Source organism: Poecile atricapillus, chromosome 3, assembly GCF_030490865.1.
Source record: "Poecile atricapillus isolate bPoeAtr1 chromosome 3, bPoeAtr1.hap1, whole genome shotgun sequence".
Taxonomy (NCBI): domain Eukaryota; kingdom Metazoa; phylum Chordata; class Aves; order Passeriformes; family Paridae; genus Poecile; species Poecile atricapillus.
Window position 1 is genome coordinate 25,046,171 of NC_081251.1, and position 22,097 is coordinate 25,068,267.

At 36.2% G+C, this 22,097-nt stretch overlaps 1 protein-coding gene across 1 annotated transcript in view; it reads right to left on the reverse strand.

The window, feature by feature from the left end:
- Window positions 1-22,097, reverse strand: part of COL21A1 (collagen type XXI alpha 1 chain) — a 94,484-nt gene that overhangs the window by 8,974 nt on the left and 63,413 nt on the right. The window contains exons 18-24 of the mRNA XM_058835305.1: window positions 11,442-11,486; window positions 11,060-11,113; window positions 6,287-6,340; window positions 4,921-4,974; window positions 4,335-4,406; window positions 1,124-1,159; window positions 418-462 (exon numbers count right to left, since the gene is read on the reverse strand). Of these exons, the coding sequence (XP_058691288.1) occupies window positions 418-462; window positions 1,124-1,159; window positions 4,335-4,406; window positions 4,921-4,974; window positions 6,287-6,340; window positions 11,060-11,113; window positions 11,442-11,486 (360 nt within the window). The remainder of the gene's footprint in view (window positions 1-417; window positions 463-1,123; window positions 1,160-4,334; window positions 4,407-4,920; window positions 4,975-6,286; window positions 6,341-11,059; window positions 11,114-11,441; window positions 11,487-22,097) is intronic.

Here is a 22,097-nt window from a genome sequence, read left to right on the forward strand (position 1 = left end):
GATCAACTCAACATGCTGCCCAGACAGGTTTTGCCACAACATCTATGAGCAGCCTGCTCCAATGTTTGACCACCCTCAAAGCAAAACGTTTTTCCTGTATTTCAAGTTCCTGTGTTCTAACTCATGTGCGTTTCCTCTCATCCTTCACGTGTGTACAGCTGAGAGAAGTGTTGCTCCATCTTCTCTGTATGTTATATTTGTTATTTTAAAAATATTAAGAATGTTGAAGATATAATTAAATGTTATATGTAATAATTAACATATAACTATGTTACCATGTTGTACATAAATATATTTCACCTGATGCAAAGGCCTATATGTGTTGATGGAAGAAGTGTTAAGAAACAAATATAAATCATGGCCTCAAACTAAGTTCACTATGGCTCTCTTGAAGAAGGATCACTGTTATAACAGTACCTGTAAGCCTGGATTTCCTTGTCTTCCTTTTTCTCCTTTCAGTCCCTTCAAAAAAGAAGCACATTTTATAAAATATAGATTTATTTGGTACATGTAATTAAACAATCAAAAAAATAACATAAGGAGCTAAATACTAAAACCTCATTCTAAACCAGGACAAATCTATCTGAAAAGTTACCCTTCAAAGAGATCAGAGCAGAAACTATGCAGAATAAAATTTCTACCCTGAACACAGAGGAACCAAGCCATGATCCAAGTAATGACAGGATACTCCTCCTTGTAGGTATTTCCGTGATGTTAGGTAACAAGGAGGAAAATCCCACATAGTAAATAACAGCAATATAATAATAGTAAAGTAGGTAAGCAGGCTCCAGGTGGAGTTACTTTGACTATGTTTCTGTGATCCTGCAGTGCCCTGCAGGCAGGAACAAGTCCTGGGTGATGTCCCAGCCCTGTGCCTGCACCACTTCCAGGAGCACACAGCCCTGCACCAAATGCCAACAGACTGCTCAGGCCCCCAGAAATGCAGCTGAAAACTTATACTGGCCATACTGGGAAGATTTCCTTGAAGAGTTATTGCTGCTATTCAAGTTAATCTTCTGTGGGGTTTAATCTTTAAAAGACCCTGTTTTACATCTGGATTAATACCTAAGATTTGTATAAATAGCAATGCCAGATGATTGCATTAGAAACAAAGTTGTTGTACCTGGATACCAGTGTCACCTTGGTTTCCTTTCTCCCCCTGTAAAATATTAGAAGAAAGGTCTCCATTTAAACATGAGTAACCTCTAAAATATTGTAGTCTGTGCTTTAATTTAACACAGTAAGTAGCAGAGAAGCATCTAGCTTTTTCTTATTCTGAAAGAAAACTAATCACTTTATCCCCAAGTAGATGAAAAATGTCCAGAAAACTTTAATAATAAAGGACTTTGTCATTATCACAACTATCAAAAAGAAAGTGGATACTCACATACCAAGTAAAAAATTTAAAAATGCAACATAATGAGGTGGGAAGTCCACCAGGATTTTATCTACCCAGTACATGGAAGTGGAGAGGATGCAGGCAGGAAGGAAGGGAGTGTTTCTCATGGCTTAAATTTTAGCTGAATGCACTACTGCCTGCAGAAGTTATGCAAAATAAACAAAAAGTATTTTTTCATCACAAACCCTTCTAATATTTAAATTAAATTAAAATATTTAAGGACTAAGCTCCATGTCTACACACATGTTTTGCCTCAAAATGTTTAAAGTAAATAATAGTAGAGGGGATTGGCAATCAGATGGTGTAAATGGTGCTCAGTAGTCAGGTAAGTAGTTTTATCAACTTGTCTGAACATCATCTAATTGACATTGGAGAGAAACAGGCAGTACATGGAAACTATTCATTCCAATTAACAACAGAGGTATAAAATAGGTATTCCAAAAATGTGCCTATCTCTCTTCATTAATTGAAAACGAAACTTAGTTATAGGAGATGGCTCTAACTCTGACATGTTATGTTTAAATAGACATATATCAAAATGCTGAAACACGAACATAGCAGCTCATGAAACAAAAGATAGGATGTAGGGCATGTGCAAAACTACATTTAATAAAGAAAATAATTAGAATGGAGATTTTTGGGTCTGTTTTGTCAGCTTTCTTGTAAGAACCAAAACTTTGTGTAATTGTTTTGGGTTGGATTTTTTTTTCTTGGGGGGGTGGAGGGTTGGAAAATCAAAGAATGTTTAGTCAAATATTAAACAGTAGTACAGAGGAGATTTCTGCCATGGCAAATATTTTCCCGACTGAAAATCCCAGAACATCAGACATTTATGCCAGCTGTAGTATTTTGTTGTATTGTACTTGAATATATAATATTCAGTTGTTTCAAGTTTTAAAATCATCTATAGCTGAAAGGCTTCACTTTTATTGTCAGATGCCCAAACTGCTCTTTTCTTCCTGAAAAATTCCAGTTTGGCATTGGACTTGTAACTCCAGCTAACTTGCATCTTCATATAAAATAAATGATATTTTCAAAGGCTTCTTCAGTTTAAAATTTAGAGAAGTTTCATAAATTTTAAAAAAATCATCTTTCATAAAATATCACGGACTTGGTACATGTGCCTTACATAGCCCCTAGGTACTGAATTGAACATATAGCGATAATGAAGCTAGTTAAACTATTACTATGACATTGACTCCATGCTGTAGTCAATGCATGCCCACATATGTGTCTACTGACATGTGAAGTACTCTAGTATATGTAAGGTATGTATATGAGGCTGGCAGATATGACACTGGACATAAAAGAAATGTGTGCCTTCTGGAGAAGATGAACTCTATTGGAATAGTTCTGCATGGGGTTTTCATAAAACTCATCATAACACCACCCTTCTATTTTACTGTCTCTTTACCCTTCAACCTTTCTCCTCTTATGAAAGTGAAATGGCTGATTTAATTCTATTTCTCTAATTCTGTATTGGCTCTGGCTGAGAAGGAGTTCATTTTCTCCACAGCAGCCCTCATAGTGCTGTGCTTTGCAATGGTGGCTAGAAAGATGTTGATAATACAGCAGTGCTTTGGGTGTTGCTGAGCCGAGCTCCCTGCAACATCAAGGCTGTCTCTCCAATCCCCCTGTTTTCCTGTAAGCTAGGGCCAGGCAAGATCTCGGGTGGAGACACAAATTCAGGCTAGGTGCAGAGGGGATTGAGAGCAGCCCTGCAGAGAAGCACTTGTGTATGTTGACAGGTGACCTGGCAATGTTCACTTACTTCCAGCCCAGAAAGCCAGCTGCATCCTGGGCTGCATCAAAAGCAGTGTGGCCAGCAGGAAAAGGGATGTGATTCTTCCCCTCCACTCCATTCTCCTGAGACTCCACCTGTGTCCAGCTCCAGGGCTCCCAACATAAGAAGGACGTGGATCAAGTCCAGCAGAAGGCCATGAAGATGATTAGACAGCTGGAGCATCTCTCTCATGAAGAGAGACTGAGAGAGCTGGGGTTGTTCAGCCCAGAGAAGGCTCTGAGGAAACCTTAGAGCAATCTTTCAGTACCTAAAATGGGCTTAGAAGAGAGCCAGAGAGGTATTTTTCACAAGGGTCTGTAATGACAGGACAAGAGGGAATGGCTGCAAACTGAAACTAGGTTTATTGGGGAGAAATCCCTTACTTTGAGGATGGTGAGGCACTAAGACAGGTTGCTCAGAGAAGGTGTGGATACCTCCTCCCTGTAAGTGTTCAAGGCCAAGGTTGGATGGAGCTTTGAGCCACCTCATTTAATAGAAGGAAGCGTCCCTGCCCAGGACAGGGGCTTGGAACTAGATGATCTTTAATGTCCCTTTCCATACACAATTCTATGGTTCTATGACATAGGCAGGACAGATGACCTAAACTGAATATTCTGTACCATAAAATGTTTGCTCAGCAATAAAAGCTAAAGGGAAGGGGAAGGAGAGGAAGTTTCATTATTGTGACATTTGTCTTCCAAACCTCTGTGTGTACTGAAGTCCTGCTTCCCGGGACATGGCAGGACAACACATGCTGACAGGAAGCAGAGAATAAATATTTGATGTTACTTTGATTCTACACAGGGCCTTTCCTTTTGGTTTATTAAACTGCCTTCATCTTGACCCATGAGCTTTCTCCCATCTTATTTTCTTGATTTTTCCCTGTCCTTCTTAAGAAGGGAGTGATAGAGAAGCTTGATGGGCACCTGACATTCATCCAAGGTCAATTCACCACAAATGTCTTCATATCAAGGGCTTTATCCTTCAGAACAAAATTTTCAGGATGGACATATTATTGTCTTAAATGTGTCCAACTATAATCTAATAATAACAATGTATTTAGAGAAAGGATTTTGTTAAATAATGATCACTTATAAGAAAAGCACTTCCAAAAAGAGATGCAATTAATGTAAAAATGGAAAAAATACTTACCTTTAATCCCTGGGTACCAGGAATGCCTGGGTAGCCTGGTTCACCTGGAGCCCCTGGTACTCCTAGATCTCCCTGAGTAATACAATAGCTGTGTGTCAGTGATGTGCTGTGTGTAAAAACACACACTGCACTTTTCTCAAGGCCACATGATACGCTTTGGCTATGCTATTTTGAAATTTTATAACTGAAGATGATTGAAATGTCTGAAGTATTTTTGAACGGTTGGTGAATATAGAGAAGCCACATCATTATCTATTTGTCTTTTATCTATTGTCTTTTAATACGCTGATGGTTTAAAATTACATAAAAAATACTACAAGTAATGACAATGTCTGCAGGTTTAAACTTAATGAACATCGGATTTTCACAGCCTAAAAACCCGTATAAAATTAGTAAGAATAAGTCATCAAATGGATTGATCACATTGCATCAGAAATGGATTCTGATGCAATGCGATGTTAACTACTGTTTTACTGTGAAACAAACTGCCTCATAATTAACCAGGAGAAATAATGGAAAATTAGTAAATCACAAGAAAGTAAATTAATCCCTTCTTCAACTAGAACACTTCCAGAATCATATTTACCTTGGCTCCTGACGATCCTGGTTTCCCCTGTAATCCTGGTTCGCCTTTATCACCCTATATAACAGTGCAGGAGTGTGGCTGATACATCATTATGCTTTGTCACATGTGGTATTACTAACAAACACAAACAGACACTGTTGAGAAACTGATTCTTAAAAATGGGCACAGGTAGTGAGTGAAAGGATAAAGTTCTTCTCCATTACAGGTAGCCTGAAGGTTTAACTTTCAGGAAAGAAGAGACACCAATGACCAAATGTGATCTGCCATCTTCTGGGCACCTGTCCCACCGCCACCTGCCTCATTTGCTTCACACAGTCCCACCAGTTTTGTGTGTATTGACTTCACATTTCCATCATGTTATTTATTTGTCTAAGTCAAAATATTTTTTTATGTTTTGGCTTTTATTGCAGCCTATGGAATTAGACATATATTTAGCATGAGGATTTGCATTAAATCTAAGAATTATTTACTACTTCATGATGGACTTCTGTAAGAATGAGCTTATTAAGAAGATTCTCTAAGAAACAGCTTGTATTCTAAGTGAGATAGATATACAAAATAAAAGCATTTTTCACAGACAAAAATAAAGCTAATTAATTTTTATTTGTATCATAGGTATTCAATCTTCTCGACAATAGAAAACACTGACACTTAAAAAAAATGCTACTGTCAGTATACAATTACAAATAAATGCATATGCACTTCTGGATGTAAAATAATGTATGGTGGGAAAGGGATCTAATCGTAAATGCAAAGTTTGGGAAAAAGATCCTATATTCCTAAATATTCTCTAGGACATATAATTCAATGCTTACTTACAATTTAATCCAAAACTCATTTTGGTTTAAATTAAAAGGTTACACTAACCAGTCTGAATTTGTAGTATTTATTTTAGCTTTTGAGAACATTGGTAAAATTAATTCTTGCTGTAGCTGCAGTGCAATCAATAAAGTTACATCTGAAATAAGTTTGGCTCCTTGGGTGGAAGAAACAGCACACAACATTATTGAACACAATTAAAATATAACTAAATGTAACATGGGAAGGTTCAGATGTATACTGAGAATTATCTGTTTCCCAGCATTGCAGAACATTTTCCAGGACTGAGAAGCTGAAACAAAGCCTCATGACCATTTCTGCAGTTATTAAAAACCTCACGGGATGACAGGCACCATTTACTGAGATATATTAACCTCTCTGGAGACGGAACTATTGTAGAAGGTAACACAGGCAAAATCATAGAGCTGCTCACCAATATTCAATACCCCACAAAATGAGCTGCAAAAGTCCTGGCATTGTCCAGATCAAATTTGAAAACAAATCAGTAGTTTATCAAAGTCACAAGTAAATTTACTCAAACACCTACCTTAGGCCCAGGAGCTCCAGGTAGACCAAGTGAACCTTCTGGTCCCATCAAACCCTATTTATTTATGAAAAAGACAAAGACATTTCTGTACCAAAACGGAGGAATAATGAGCTCAGTATTCTATTAGGAGCATTGTTATTCTATTTCTTTAGTGAAATTAACAGTAAATACAATGTCTTTTATCTTATTACTATACAGGTTATAGTTTTGATACAGTACAGTAGATTATTTAGATTTTTCTATGGCCTAATGAAATGGAGTGCAATGGGAAAAAAATGTACAGGAGAAAAGAGCAGTGCTGTCACGGAATACTTCTGAGAGAAAAAATTCTGCAACTCAAGGCACAGTCTGTAATGTGTCCTTAGTTATAATTGAAGGTGACACAAAAGTTTCTTGGTTTCTGTTTAGGGTTTCCAAAGCCAGCAAAAGTATTTGTGGCATTTCATAATTCTCTTTCTCCCTTCTGATCATGTGTTCCTCAAAGGTTGCCATGACTTGACTCCTTGTGCAAATTTTGTGGAGATTTATCAGGAGCAGTTAACTTTCAGGGCCACACCTTTGCATCTTCTGTAAAATCTTCAGTTAAACTGCTTATTCAAGAACCCAATAGCTTCTGCCACTTCAGATGATGACACTTGAGCACATGTACAAAGCCAAAACATTCTTTTGGATTTCTCAAATGGAATCATGTTCATAAAGGCATGTTTAGCTCTATGTTCCCTACATAAAATAAGAGCTAAATTGTATTAAATCATCAAAGGGCTGACTTCCTTAATTTCTGTTTAAAAACAGTCTCAAATATACATTAGAAAATAAATCCTTCTTTGAAATCATAGTTTCCAGGAAGGAATTCCCATTAATTGTATTTTCCACATCTGGTATTAACAATTGTCTTTTTCACCACTTCATCTCACTTCACATTTAGTGCACGCATCAATAAAAACAATATATTATTATTGTTTTACTTGGACTTGTTTAAATACTGTGAAATACCATCTGCTATTAGAGTGTCCTTAAGAAACAGCACAAAATAAAAGCATAATGATACAGAAAGTCAAATAATTATATAAGCCTGTAAATCTAACTTGTCAGAGATTAAATTTTATCCAACTGATTATTCCAACTGATAATATTTTCAAAATTCACTGTTATGGTTGCTATTTAATCTTTGCTTTCATATAAATAAAAACAATCACCTCATATTTTTTAATAAACGTTAGGAACAATTCACTTCCATGACATTATATCAGACTTCTTTCAAAAGTTACATGTAATCAAAAACAGATATAATTTCTTACACACATAAAACAACTCAGCTTTGCAAAAAAATTAAACTTTATTTGCTAAAATGAAAAGGGTGTCTTTGTTTCTGCAATAGAAGAGAAAATTCAGAATACCTAAAATATGAAGTAATCCTTTGTAGACATGGTTTTCAGAATTTCATCAGTTTTCTGGTATTTCACCTGTGCTTTACCATTAACCAAAGGTTAATACAAATTAACCACAGATTCATTCATGTTTCTTTATGATAAGAAAATACTGGTCACCAAAACTTTCCATCAATAAATATTGCAGCAACCTGTACTTTAGGCCATAAACACTCTACCACCTCACTAGATCATTTCTAGTGAAACCCACGTCAGTCTTTGGATTACAGAAGTGGCATATGATCACCAAAAATGTCCCTCATTAATTTTATGTTATACAAAGCAGAAATATTATATGTGCAGAATAGCTTCTTTTTTTTAATAAATTAAATCAGCTATATCTACATTGACCTGGAAACACACAACAGAGAAGGCAAATCAGAAAACACATTTAGTATAATTTAAAGTCAAGAATACATCTGCAGGAAAAGGAGAAACAAAATACATTATTCCTGTTTTCCTCTCTTGTACTTTCATTACTAGGCCATATTTAACTTGTTCTGTTTAAAAAATTACATGGAGACTACAAAATGAAATCAGCACGCTGCAAGGAAACTTTCAGATATAATAAAGGAAAAGCTTGTGAACATAATCTGAAACCTATATAAAATTAGAAGAGAATGTCCTGAACAAAAATGTAGAACAATTCAAGGACATAAAGTGTAGCATTATTGTCCTATTTTCCAGAGCTGACATTATATGTCAGGTAAATTAATAAATTGTTGGTGTTGGCAATGCAATAGGGATAGTCAGTACCAAAGAACTTGTTACTGAAAAATTTTCCCAAGCTATTAATAGACCATCTACAAACTTTCCATCTGTGTTTTCTGGAACAAACATATTCAGTGTGACTAATACAAGGAAAATCCCACTATCTTCTTTGGTTTAAATTCCCTAATGCCATATAACATATTCAGATATTCCATGCATCAATCTCCTATTTAATTTATCAGGTGACAAAAAAAATATATTAAATGAATTGACAGGAAAGAGGAATAAATTATTTTCAAGTGCATCATGAACCAGATGTTATTTATCTAAATAAAATTTGAAGAAAATATGGTAGGTGAGTTAAATAAATATGAGCTCCTTGGAATCCCACAAGGTTTTATTTGAGTTGATGATTTAGCCTTCCCTCTGGCATTTTCCTCAGAAAGAAATGGAGAAAAAATTTCCAGTAACAGGCAATAAAAATAGTTAAGAGGCACAGGTGAGAGAACAAATGTTCATGTGTTAACTAAAAGTAGGGACATCTGAGCTTCCAGTTCAGGCAGTATTTTAACCAAATTTGATCTGGACAACTGAAATAACTAGTTGTCAAGGAAATCTATTTTTTCCAGAGATCTTTAGGAGGTAGTTGGAAAAGTTCTCTAAGTTCATGAAATGAAAATTATCCACTGTACTCTATAGAAAAAAGGCTTTCTGACAGCTGTTGTGATTGTGCCTGTGGTAGTCAGGAAAGGAAGAGATGCTGTTTGGATAGGGGGTAGGAAATTCTAAATGTACTGCATGACAGAGTAGCCCAGAATTTTTAAAATCCCAAACTAATTTCAATTTCTATCTCCAACAAAAACTACATCAGTTTTAACTAATTATATATTTTATCAAGGAACCGCAAGAAGAGGAGGAAGAGGAAGAGCCATACCATGAGAAGCACTCCAGCACACCAGTATACAAATGATTCTTAGGTTAGTAGTTACTTTAATATCCAGACGGCTAATTTGGCATGCAGTGACACGTAATGACACAAGACTGCACATACCAAGCTCTGGTCAAACATACGTGTTGCTAACCTCCATCCAAACAAGGATTCCCTTCAGAACAGGGAATACTGCAGTGGGATGTAGGCCCAAGTAATTTTGGTATCAAGGTCTGGCCTTACCCACCCTAGAAGATGGTAACCTTAGCTAGGATGTTCAAGAGATCATCAAGAAAGAGAGGACTGAAAAATCCACATTGAGATCCTTGGCATCCTCTTCCTTCAAGGTTCCTGTCATCCAACTAAGTGAGGCACAAGCCACCACAAGACCCCTGCAGCCACTGAAAGTGGGAAAAAAGAGTTCCTGAAAAGATTGTTACAGTCATGCAAGGAAAGGTAGGTAAAAGGTAGGTACCAAGATGGTCTTAACTGTGTGACAGTACTGATGACTGAGAAATTAACATCAAGGCCCTTTTAGAGAACCACTGAGTATTCTGTATTTGTTGAAGATATAAATATGTACTACTTCTAACACTACAAAGTGACATCAGAACCCCCTTTGTCTATCAAAATGGATGAAATCCAGCCTGACTACTGCATATCAAGAAGTTCACTGATGAAAATTCTCATAGGGAAAGACCTCAAAAAGAAATGGGAGAGATAAATTGTTAGACAGAAAAGTTACTAAACTGAAAAATTAAATCTCTTAACAACCATCAAAATCCAAGAACCTTGTCCTGGGTTGATTATGATGTTAAATTGTATCCCCATTCGTCCACCTAACCCAGACACAGGTTTTGTATTCTTAAAATTTCATCTAAGACTAAAAGTGAGTGGAAAAGAAGCACCGAGTCTGTTATCAGAGACTGTACTTGCTCCCCCCCCGCATCGGGAGTTTTGACTACAGCACAGACAGACAACAAGACACAGATCGCCTTGGTTTTCCAGCTAGCCGGAGCAGAGAGGTCTTCCTGGACTGTTTTCTTTCCCTTTTTCTGAAACAAATCGAACCTGCTCTGGACTGGAGACTCGGGGGAGCACTGGGAGCTTGCACCCGTGGACTACCGGGAGCCCAGCCTGGGCAGCGGCATTTTCCAGCGCCAGAGGGACTGATAACAGAGCAAACACCCACAGGAAAGAGACCCTCTGAAGTTTGTCATCTCTTCTGAACGGCGAGAAGTTTTGTCATTTGATATCATTCATTTTTGTGCTGGGTAGTGCAGTGCTTGTGAAATAAACAGGTTTTTTCCACTTCTCTCAAAGAAATCTCTTCCCGAACCGGTTGAGAGGTGGGAGAAAAGGGCCACGTGGGTTTGCTTCCCGGGGAGAGCCCCACTGGAGGTTTTCTCCCAAATTTGCCCTAAACCAGGACAAACCTATAGAAACTCTCACCTCTTGTCAAAATATTCAGAAGCTTAAAGTAATGGCAAGGGTAACAGAAAAAAAAAACAGTTCACAGCTTTCAGCCAGAATTTCCATGCTGCAAATATGTCACTGAGCTAAAAACTTACATTTGCCATAGCCTTGTCTTTCCAACCTGCAAATGCTAGTTTGCTCCTGTATTTGCCACTGCATGTTTGTTTATGACAAGCAGAGAATGACAACACCACAATTATTTGTTCATAATTACACAGTTTTGAAACTTACATTATCTCCTGGTGACCCTTTTGCTCCTGGTTGACCTGGTAGTCCAACTTCACCCTGCATTTTTTACATAAAGAGAAAAATTCTGTGACTAATGCATTTCTTAATATATTCTTTAACTATGCAGATTTAGTTAGTTAAGATTGTTTCTCAGTGTATTACGGAATTAACATGGTTCCCTTTAAACTACTCATTCCTTCTGGAATAGCTGAAATAAAACATAGTAAGAGATTTTTAAACATGCCATGAATTGTCTCCATTCTTTTGCAGAATGATTTGATGTCATAAATCCCCACTAGGAAACACTTCTCTAAGGCTGAACCCTTAGTTTGGAATGGGTATATAAAGTATAGGTTTTAATTGTGTTTTGAACTACTAATGGTACCTTTTGTCCTTTTGCTCCTTGATTTCCAGGAATTCCAGGAATTCCCTGAGAAGGAAAAAGAAAACATTTTAAATATATGGAATAATTTCCCTAGAATTTTTAGCATTTGCCTAAATGATTTGGGTTCAAAATATGGGCAGGAACAAGCAAAATAAAACAAACCAAAATGTAACAAAACAAAAAAACCCAACAAAAATACAAAACCAAAATAAAAACCACCAACAAAAAAATCACAAGAATAACAAAATCCTTCAAAGCACCAAAAACACATAGGAGAAAGAGCTTCATGCAGACTACTCTAGGGATAGAGTGAAACATTTATGCTGAATTGTTCCCCACTGCTTTTGTTGCAGGAGTCCATGTCTGCTGCTCAGTAGGCTCACATGCTCTTGCTTGCCCCAGAACCCTGAATGACATATCAGTGTGGAAAGCAACCACTTCACATTATCCTTAGCATTTCCCACATAAGTTAAAGCAAAAGCCCTGGTCAACGGGACCATCAGCATGACAGATTGTATTATCTAGAGTACAGTGACTTTAGAGATTCAGATATAGTTTTACTTGATGTGTACTAGCTTCCATCTCCATAAATAATTGAAGATCTCTGCAATTTCCTCAGCATCATTGTTCATTCAGCTTTACAGTATATCTTACGTTTTTCTAACAATGATCATTTAATCAAACATAATTCAGGTTAAAACAGAACTCTGTATATGCTTAATGCAGAAGTCTACATTCAGACTATTTTTTCTCTCAACTATTCAAATTTGTTGGACAGACAATGTTCTTGTACCATAAATAATCTGCAGCAAGAATTTGGCTTACACACTTTATATTTTAATCTAATATTGAAAATAACACATTGCAGTGAAGACAAGATGACTGTTCTAGACACCATCGAAACAAATGTATTCTATGGGAAAAAAATAACATGAATTTAACAACCATAACCTAATAGTTTCCATATGGATTACATCTGTGCAAAAGATAGTTCCATTGTTTTACAGCTTACGCTCTCTTTTAGTAAATAATGACCCTACCAAGTAGAAACAGTTCACTGGTCAACGGCATATGAGTTAACAATTATATCCTGAGCATTTTACAGACCATCAAAAATCCAACTTGTCTATCATTAAAGGAAGAGATCAAATAATGCAATAAAAAGAACTTGAAAATAATGCCTCATACTAAGACTGCCACTCATGTTACGTTACACAACTCTTCTTAATTTTTGTCCATAACCTTCTTAGATCTTTTGCACAAAAAAAGAGATGGTAAATAGGGCATGTGCACCACCACATTTAGGAACTTCCAAACCAATCTGGCAGTCCTAAATATAATTATTTAATGTAATTATAACATTTAATAATGTAGTTATTTATTTCTGTAGCTGCAAAATATAAAACCAAATTATGAGTGTCTGTATCTCTAATACAAACCAGAATTTAATGTATGCTGCAAAACATCCCGCTAGGCAGCAACCTTCTTGTCCTGAATGTACAAGAGATGTCCAGTTACATTTCTATGCAATTTGGAGGGCTCAGAGAAGACAGCTCCACACACTTATCCAACACAACAAATGATTTACCATGATATAAGCATGCCTAGAAGAAGCATAATGTCCTGCTGAGCTGGGTTGATCTTCCTTGGTTAAAATAAATTGCTGGTACATAACATTTAATTTTATATCAGTGACAAAGATGAAACTCTAAAAGGAAAGATGAATAAAACTAAGTAATATTTCCTTTATTTCCCCCCTTTTTTTCCTTTTCTGACTGATTCTGCACTACTGAGGTATGTGGAACTTAGGCCCTTAAGTCCATGAGAGCTGGTTTAGACCCTTACAACTCTCTTATGGTTCATTGACATTCACTCAGCTAAGAATGAATATATCACTTATGCTGATGTGAGTGATTTCCAGAGTACATGGGGTGGAGATTTTCAGTTATTCTCCACATGTAGGCACAAAAGGAGAATGAAGTGGCTAATTTGGTCATGAAGAATGAGTATTTCTCACCAGTTATTTTTTTTGTGTAGCTTCCATGGTTAAGTAATTACAAAGACTAATTTCTGTAGAATCAGCTCCAGAATACCTACAAAATTAAAATTGGTTGCCTTGTCATTATCTATCCAAATCTACTACTTCCATTTACATGGATAATCTCTGGTTATATCAATTAGAATTATTTTCACTTTCTCAGAAGACAAGGTTAAAAGGCAGTTTAGATATCAAGAGTTTCTTACCTAACTTCTAAGTCAAAAGCCAAATCAAGCTTTGGAAATGTGTTTTGTTCCCAAACAGAGATTTCATTCACAATACAGATCCTTAGTTTCTGAGCATCTTTTGGCTTTTTTTTAGTCCCATAATAAGACATTTTGAATAGGAAGTTGTATTTAATAAGATGACACAATACCAACTAAACTGTCGAAGAAACCTTACTTTAATTTTCAAAAAATGCATTCTAACTTTAAAGTATGAGGCAAAACAATTAGTTTTACTCCATTTGTAAGACAGATTTATTTTTTTTTTTAAGAGTATATTGCAACCAAAATTATCACAAATGCCTGTGTTCAATCAAAACTTAATATGAAACACATTCATCATGCAATTTTTCTGCCACTAAGAGAAAAACAATGTTTGGAACTGCTACAAATGGGAAAACTGCCACCCACTGGGAGTAATAGAATCAATGCTGTGGAATAGTTCATGATTCACTGGCCTATAGAAAAAAAAACCCTGCCTTTGGAGATGTCCTTTGCAAAGCTATCAAGTACATTTTGTTCATATAAAATATGAAACGGAGTTGTAATTCTAAAATTCCTTTTTCCTTGTCTTTCCAGAAAATGCATGTTAAATGGTTTGTATATATCACATATGCAGTTAAAATACCAATAGAAAGTAGTGTTACATTTACCACCAGAATATCAAAAAATCAAACCATCTACTTTGCCTTACTGATTTCTGTCCTTGTATGAGTTGGAGAATTTCTATATTTCTGAATTGGTTAATTTGTTCCCTTTTTTCTTTTATATCAAACTTTATGTAAGGTTTATTACATATTTCCTCATATTTAAAAATTAAGTTAATTGCAAGCACTGCCTCAGTTCTTTTAGGATCATCAATCCGACTTCATCAATTACCTTCACTTCATTTCAGTGCCCTCCTCCTTTATTTGAATTTTCCCTTAAATGGGAAGTCTTCCCTTACACCATAAAAGCCTGTAATATTATTCATTATTTTAGCCTTAATCAGCAAGTGTTATAATCACTATGAAATGTACAGCCAGCAAGATAGTCTAGCAAATCTAATTCCTCAGTTTAAAATCATGTTTATGCTAAAAATTCTCAACTGCTGTTTTATCACATACTGCTGAGTTTGTGCTTAAAAAACTAAACTCATCGTGTACCTGTCTGGCAGCTAACCAAGAGTTTTAGAGACTGGGTTAGGACTGCTGTCCTTATTCTTTATTCAGCCTCTGTTGCTTGTTTATTAATTTATTTTCTACCCTGTCTCACCTATGTGTACCTAGAAGCCTAGGTCAGCTTTCTAAGGTCTGGTTAGGCTTGGGGAGGCTTTTCATGGTAAGCCCAGGACCCAAAGTGACACTTGAATGCCATGAAGATAATTGAAATAATCTCTAGTGTCACTGATGGTACCGTGGGATAGCAAATCTACCCTTTGAAAAAGATGTCACTCTGCTCTGCTCTAAAATTTGTGTCGTGCATGCCAGATGCTGCAGTTGTCCTCATACAACTCCAATGGCCCTTGGTGGCCATGTCCAGGCAGCCAAATCCCACACACCTTGATGTCTACTTCTGTCTCAATATGATTGCAAAATGAAGCTCATACTGGTATTCAACCAAATCCCTGGATGCAGTCTTCCTCAGCTGCAGCCTGCACAGCTGGGACATCGGAACACCCAAAAGCAATAATCTGTTTCTGTTGTGATAATGAACCTCAATTATGACAGTTATAAGAATCTGTATATTCTATTTTATTCCAGTTTCAGCAATTTAAATAAATTCTCCATTCTTTGATAATATCTGGCAGATAGAATGGATTTAACCGTAATAGAATGGATTTAACTGTAAGAGGAAAATGTTTTCATAATCCCTGGAAAAATTTTCTTGTAGTTTTCATTAATCATGAGGTGTCTATTTTTGTTTTGGATTATCTTAAACAGATGGACTTTCTTCCATGCAGGCCCACAAAAAAAATCCATTAAGGAAATTCCCTGGGGCCTTATATACAGTTTAACTAGATGTTAGCATTTTTACTTAAGACACAAGCTACATTTCCCAAAATACTCTCTGCTTTTTCTAGCTAGTACCAGGATTATTTGCACCCCCCTTACGGTTAACTTTATGCTAGCAAACAGCAGAAGAAACCATGCAGAACACCTTTCTCTAGAACAAAACTAAACCTATTTTAGTCTTAAAATGAGTATCTATTAGCTCATTTCTATTCTTTATTTTCTGCTACTGTCTTTAATATTCCCCATTTCTTCAGTGCCTGGTAAGAGAAGACACTCTATTATGGAAAGTAGGAATCTCTAGGCTACAGGTAACATATCCATATTCATAAAATTTTATCTCTTCTCTGAAAGATGTGAAATTATAGGGTATTTCCAAAAGCTCTTCTGTTAGGGGCAAACTGCATTGCAGTTAATTCCCCAGGAAGATGTAAAGAACTTTAGTATAATTATCTTCATTATCTAATTTTCTTCTGATAAAAAGATGGTTTTTGTAGCATATATGAGTTGTCTGATTTAAGTTTCATATCAAATGGTTCCTTCGACTCTGAAAAATATGCAATTCTGATTCTGGAAAGACCTTAAAGGGTCTTACATAAGTTACAGCAATAGAACAAGATACACTAAAGATATCTAACTATCTATCCACATGTTCCCATGATCCCTTTAAACACCTGGAAAACACAACTCTTTATGTATTACTGATCCTTACTTACTTGAAAAAACCTACTTGATGATACATGAGAAATTTACTGGAGACATGCAAAAAAGTAAAAGTCAAAGTACCACAATTTGGATGAAAGTACAACAATCAAAACACTTTTTAAAGGATTATAGCAAATCCTTAATAATCCTAATAGAATGAAAGAGACAAACCAAATGGCTAATGTATAAAACTGGGAAAGAAACTCAATGAAACAGAACCAGCTACTACTAAGTAGTTACAATTGATGAAAGAAAAAGGCTACATACAAAGAAGCATTCCCACAGACATAATGACTACCCACCAGACTAGCATAGCAGCTTTAAATTAAGTTCAGGAAAGGAAAAAATATTACCAAGATCTTTGCAGTTGTAAGACCACAGTTTTCAAACACTTTTTTGGCAAATCAGTTATAGCAATAAAACACACATGTTAAATGTGGAACAGAGTGACCCTTTTTGCACTGCCAACAGCACGAACCTTGGAAAACTATAATCTGTAAGCTGGAAATACTAACAGAAAATTAAAACTGTGTATATCTTGTCACAGGCTGAAACTGGTGTTACTCTTGTTTCTTGTAAAGAACCCTAAGAAGAATATGAGCATCAGACTTGCCAAATCTTCATGGATCCAAAGGTGGGCAGATGAAACTGAACGCCCAGCCCTGTAGGTGACACTATGTTGCCTTCCCTCTGCCTACTGTGCTAGCACCAGCCTTAGAGACTGTGAAAACCAACATTCAATCTGTCAGAAATCTTACAGACTTCTAAATGCTGACAAACTGACCCACGTTTGACACTTAAACACACTGATACTCAAGCAGTTACAAGCCTTCAAAACGCTTTAAAATTTTTCTACCACTTGAATTATGGAGAAAAATTTACGAGGGTCACAGTGCTTGAGCACTTTGCACTTACAAGAGCAGGCTGAGGCCAGCAGAGCCTCCCTGATTGCTGCTCTGCTCCTTACACCCAACACATAACCTAAGAGCTCTGTCCTCACAGGTCACACTGATGCAGATGGGTTCAGCCACACCTCTTTCTCATAGTAAGGAACAACTCAGTTAAATTAGCAGTGAGCAAGTTTGACAACAAATCATGTTTTTTTCTTTTTTTTTTTTTTTTTTAAATATGGTGGATTCTGTGAAATTGGTCAGAGGATGCAGCAAAAGAAAACAGTAAAACTGTGTTCCAAAAGGGACTGTAAAATTCCTAAAGAATTGGTCCATTGCTGATTATTATGGGATGGGCCAGTCTGCATTTTTGGCTAACAAAGTCCCAAAGCTCTGACAGAGAGAATCCAGCAGTAAATAACAGGTGAAAAAAAAAATAAAATTCTATATAGTCCTATCCATTTAAAGAGAAAAGGTTCTGTGATAATTCCTTTGGTCCAAGCCTGTTTGGCAGTTGTTACCTCTTTAAAGAAACAGCTAAGAAAAATTGGAACAAAGGCTGGGACCAAACCCTTCCAGAGCACAAAGAAAATCACACCTTGACTCCCTCAGCAATCATTAAGTCTAAATTCAATTACTAAAACTAACTACTAGAGTAAAAATTAATTTGCACAATAAGAGGCAAAGGTTGCTTCTTTAAATGGTTTAATAATATTAGTAGGAAGACTTAAATTCATTCTGATTAAAGATCATGACATTTTATTTTGCTTTGTTATAGATCAGAAGCCAGATTGTATTCTCACAAGACTTTCCATCGCTTTAATTCACAGTAATTTTAGCACGGAAGGATTAAAAAAACGAAACTTATCGTGCCAAATTTCCCCAAATTTTCTAGCACTATATTTACTTGAGTGTCTGAGACTTGAGTATCAGCTTCTCAACTTCACATTTAAAGCTCTTTGTGGAGAGGAATAATGCTGTGCTATTGATCAAGAAGGTCATATAGAAGATGTTGCTCTATTAGGAACGGCTGGGAAGAACGACACAGACTCTCTAGGAGTTACTCAGGAGAATTTCCCGTAGTTTATTACTTCAGCTCTGTTTTATAGACTGATACGTGGAAAGTACAGAAAGGAAACTCTTATTGGTTAGTAAACTGCTACATCACCATCATTGGTCAGTGGGGCACACACCCCCCGACCTTCTCTTGCAAAGAAAACAAGAGACAGACAAACAGCACCTGCAAGGCTGTTTTCTGTCTTTGAGGATTGTTTTGAATCCTCCCATGAATTTCCCAGGCCAGCTTCTCAGGCAGGACTGAGAGAGCTATGTGGCCTGTAATTTCTACAGGCTCTCTGTTTCAGAGTTAGACACAGAGTCCACAAGAAGAAACACAAGTAACTAATTACTTTGACAGCTCAACCACCATTTGAACACAAAACTAACAACAAGCTGTTTGTTTGTTCTTATCTTGTGTATTTTCTGCAGGGCTTCAATTAAAATAACTTTTATTAATCAAAATATTTATACTGTTTAAGACAGTTGAAACAAAAATGACTCCTATTTGAGACATTTATTTAATGATGAGTTGAATGCAGATATCAGTTTCACTGTAGAAAAAAAAAATCATATCAAAGAAATAGACTAAATATAGCCTCATACTTGACTATATGAGGTGAAATGAAAACCATTCTGGGTAATTCTCAGAATGCAGACTGTAGATTTGATGCCAGATACAGCACTTAGAGCTAGATACAGCTAAAGTGCATTGCACCATCATCTTGACAACAGTTCTCATGAAGGCTGTAACTCAGACCCTCTGAGGAGTCAGGTACAATTTTTTTTCTCTGGTTTCTCCCATGTAGAAGAAGGATGACTAGCTAGAAAGCTGACTACACCGTTACTACTCTGTTGAAGTTACATCAGAGGAAGGAAAGTCAAACATCCTTTTGGTAAATCTCTTTCTATTTGTGGTTAAATAACCACAAACATGTTGCAAAGCATAGAACAGAACAGCAATGTGCAAACAAAAGCAATTAAAATTATAAATATTTATGTCTGCTACAATCTAACCAAGTGTCTTCTTCATTCATACTCTCTATGTTTGGTTTCTAAGTATACCAATTAGGGAAGTTTCTCTTTGGTCTTCAGAGTCACTGGAAATTCCAGCAGATATTTACCTAAGTCATAAAATATTAAGAAGAAAATTGCAAGATTAAAAGATGTTGTTTTTTAAAGATTAATCAGCACATGTGAAACAATGATTACTCGAAGTATAAACATCTACTTTCCTGGCACTAACAGGTCAGTTACACAACCCAACATACAACATATACCAGTCCAAACATTCTGTCCAAGCCTTTCCTCTTTCAGAAAAGCCTTTCTTAGCATACTGCCTTGGGTTGCAATGCAAGACGTAACCACAAGTATGTATTCTATTCCCAGCTGTTAAAACCAGGTGTGGCAGTGTTCTTTATGTCCTCCAGGACCCATCCTCCCTCCAGGGGGATCTCTTCTGTTAATGGGCCACTGAGTCTCACTGCATGACTGATAAAATTCCATCACCCCATTGGGAGATGCTCCACCCAGGGGGAGGAGCCAAGCATTCCTACCTGGATATAATCTGAGATTTGGAACACTACAGTCAGCCTTCATCCACTGGATTCCCAGAGGAAGACCAGACCCATCTGCTCCACCACTGGACCTTCAGAGGAAAACAACACCATTCTACAGGATCATTGCTTCAACAGAACCACAGCTGTCACTCCAGGACTGCAGAAACCATTTAATTGAACTACTACCAACACCCTGACCAACAGGGTGTCAGGTTGTAAGGTTGTATTCTGACTCTGTCAGTGGTATTTTTTTGTACTACTGCACTTTTATTTTAATTTTCCTAGTACAGAACTGTTATTGCTATTCCCATATCTTTGCCTGAGAACTCCTTGATTTCAAAATTATAATAATTTGGAGGGGGGTAAGGTTTACATTTTTCCATTTTAAAGGAGGTTCCTGCCCTCCTTAGCAGACACCTGTCTTTTCAAACCAACACACACACACATTCATGAATCATCAAAATATTACTACTGACACCAGGTGGATCCAAAAGAATGCAAATGAGTCCTTCTTCAAATATCACATGTCAAAGGAAGTAAGTGTTGAGCACTTCAGGTATACTTATTTTATTCCATTGTACCATTTAACTTTCAAGATCTTTACTAGTCATTTTCAGTAGGTTGAACTAACTAGTTACAAGTACACACACATTATATTGCTTTAATTATTTAATTTAAGCCAATTCAACAACCCCACTTTTAACTTATATTTGAGAATAAAGACACTTCTGATAAAAAACACAAGATCAATTTACAGTTGTGTGGATTTGTCCATTCAACTTCTCAAAAATCTACATTTGATCAAGTCCACTGATTTTTTAGAATGCTTTTCTTTTTCAGTCCAAGAATTAGTATGTTAAGTGATATACTTAAAATGTATCAGTACATCATTTGCTCAAAGTAACAAAAACAGCTCATCAGAAATGTTTTTGAATAATAATCAGTTGTAGTAAACTGATGTTTTCCCACTTAAAAACACATTGCCATATTGCATAGCTATAATGTTAAAATGCCAAAAAAACAATTTCTACAGAAAAACCCACTGCAATATTATTACCAAGAAAACATACTTTCTGGTACTGAGAAATAAGGTAGTGATGTTTCTAAGCACATGCATACTGCAGTCTCTCCAATGTCCTAAACGCACAAGCATTTAAATTTATATGTGTTTTTGGGGAATATTTCCATGAGAGTATATTGGATGTGTAATGAATACATCCTTACCACCAAACTGATTCATTCTTAGTTTCAAACCAGATCCCTAGACTCCCTCTAAGCCAAGCTGAAAACATGACAGCTAAAGGTTCAAGCTATGTATTGTCATTCCCTCAGGGGGAAAAAACACAGGTAGAACAACATGTGTCTTGCTCTAGACAGAATAAGTTTGTGCCAAAGCACTTCATCTTGCAATTAAAACTCACTTTCTAGTACAGATAACCAAGATGAATAATACCGAGCTCAAAGACTCTATACGAAAATCTCAAAAAATACCCCAAATTATTTTAATGCATAGAAGAATTCAGACTCTTCAGAAGAGCCTCTGGCTTTGTGTATAAACAGGTCTATCTCATTGGAATCAGTCATGGAATACAAATAAATCATCACTACCACTAATTTTGTTCTTAGAAGTCAGTTATTGCACTCTTTAACAAAGCTGCATCTTCAAGCGCTCAATGCAGGACAATTCTTTCAGAATCATCCTGTTTTAATACTATTTTTCAGTTAAAAAAACATTAACAAGTTTTTAAAAGAGATTTTAACAAATTATAAACACCTGTTTATTAGAACACAGCTTGCCAAGCCTGTAGAAATATTTTAAATTGTTAAAACACGTTCAATAGAGGTATTCCTATCTCTGCGTTCACAAAACAGCAGCAGTAGGGGAGAAATGCTGGCATCTAACTTGTATCAGCAAAGCAATTAGTGAAAAAAGTGCCAGGATAGCCATAAAAAGGTCACTACAGTATACAAGCAGAAAACAGTACTCTGAGTACCATTTACAATTATTTATAGCATAGGCCATTCATGTCCACAATGAGTTTAGAGCTCCTTTTATAGTTCCCTACAACTTTTAAGAATTTCCCTTTGTTAACATTGTCTTTATAAAACAGTCTTAAAGATATGTTAGCAGGGCATGCCACCTCTTCTCTACATGATTTTCCAAAATTATAAAATTTAAAATGGCATTACCTG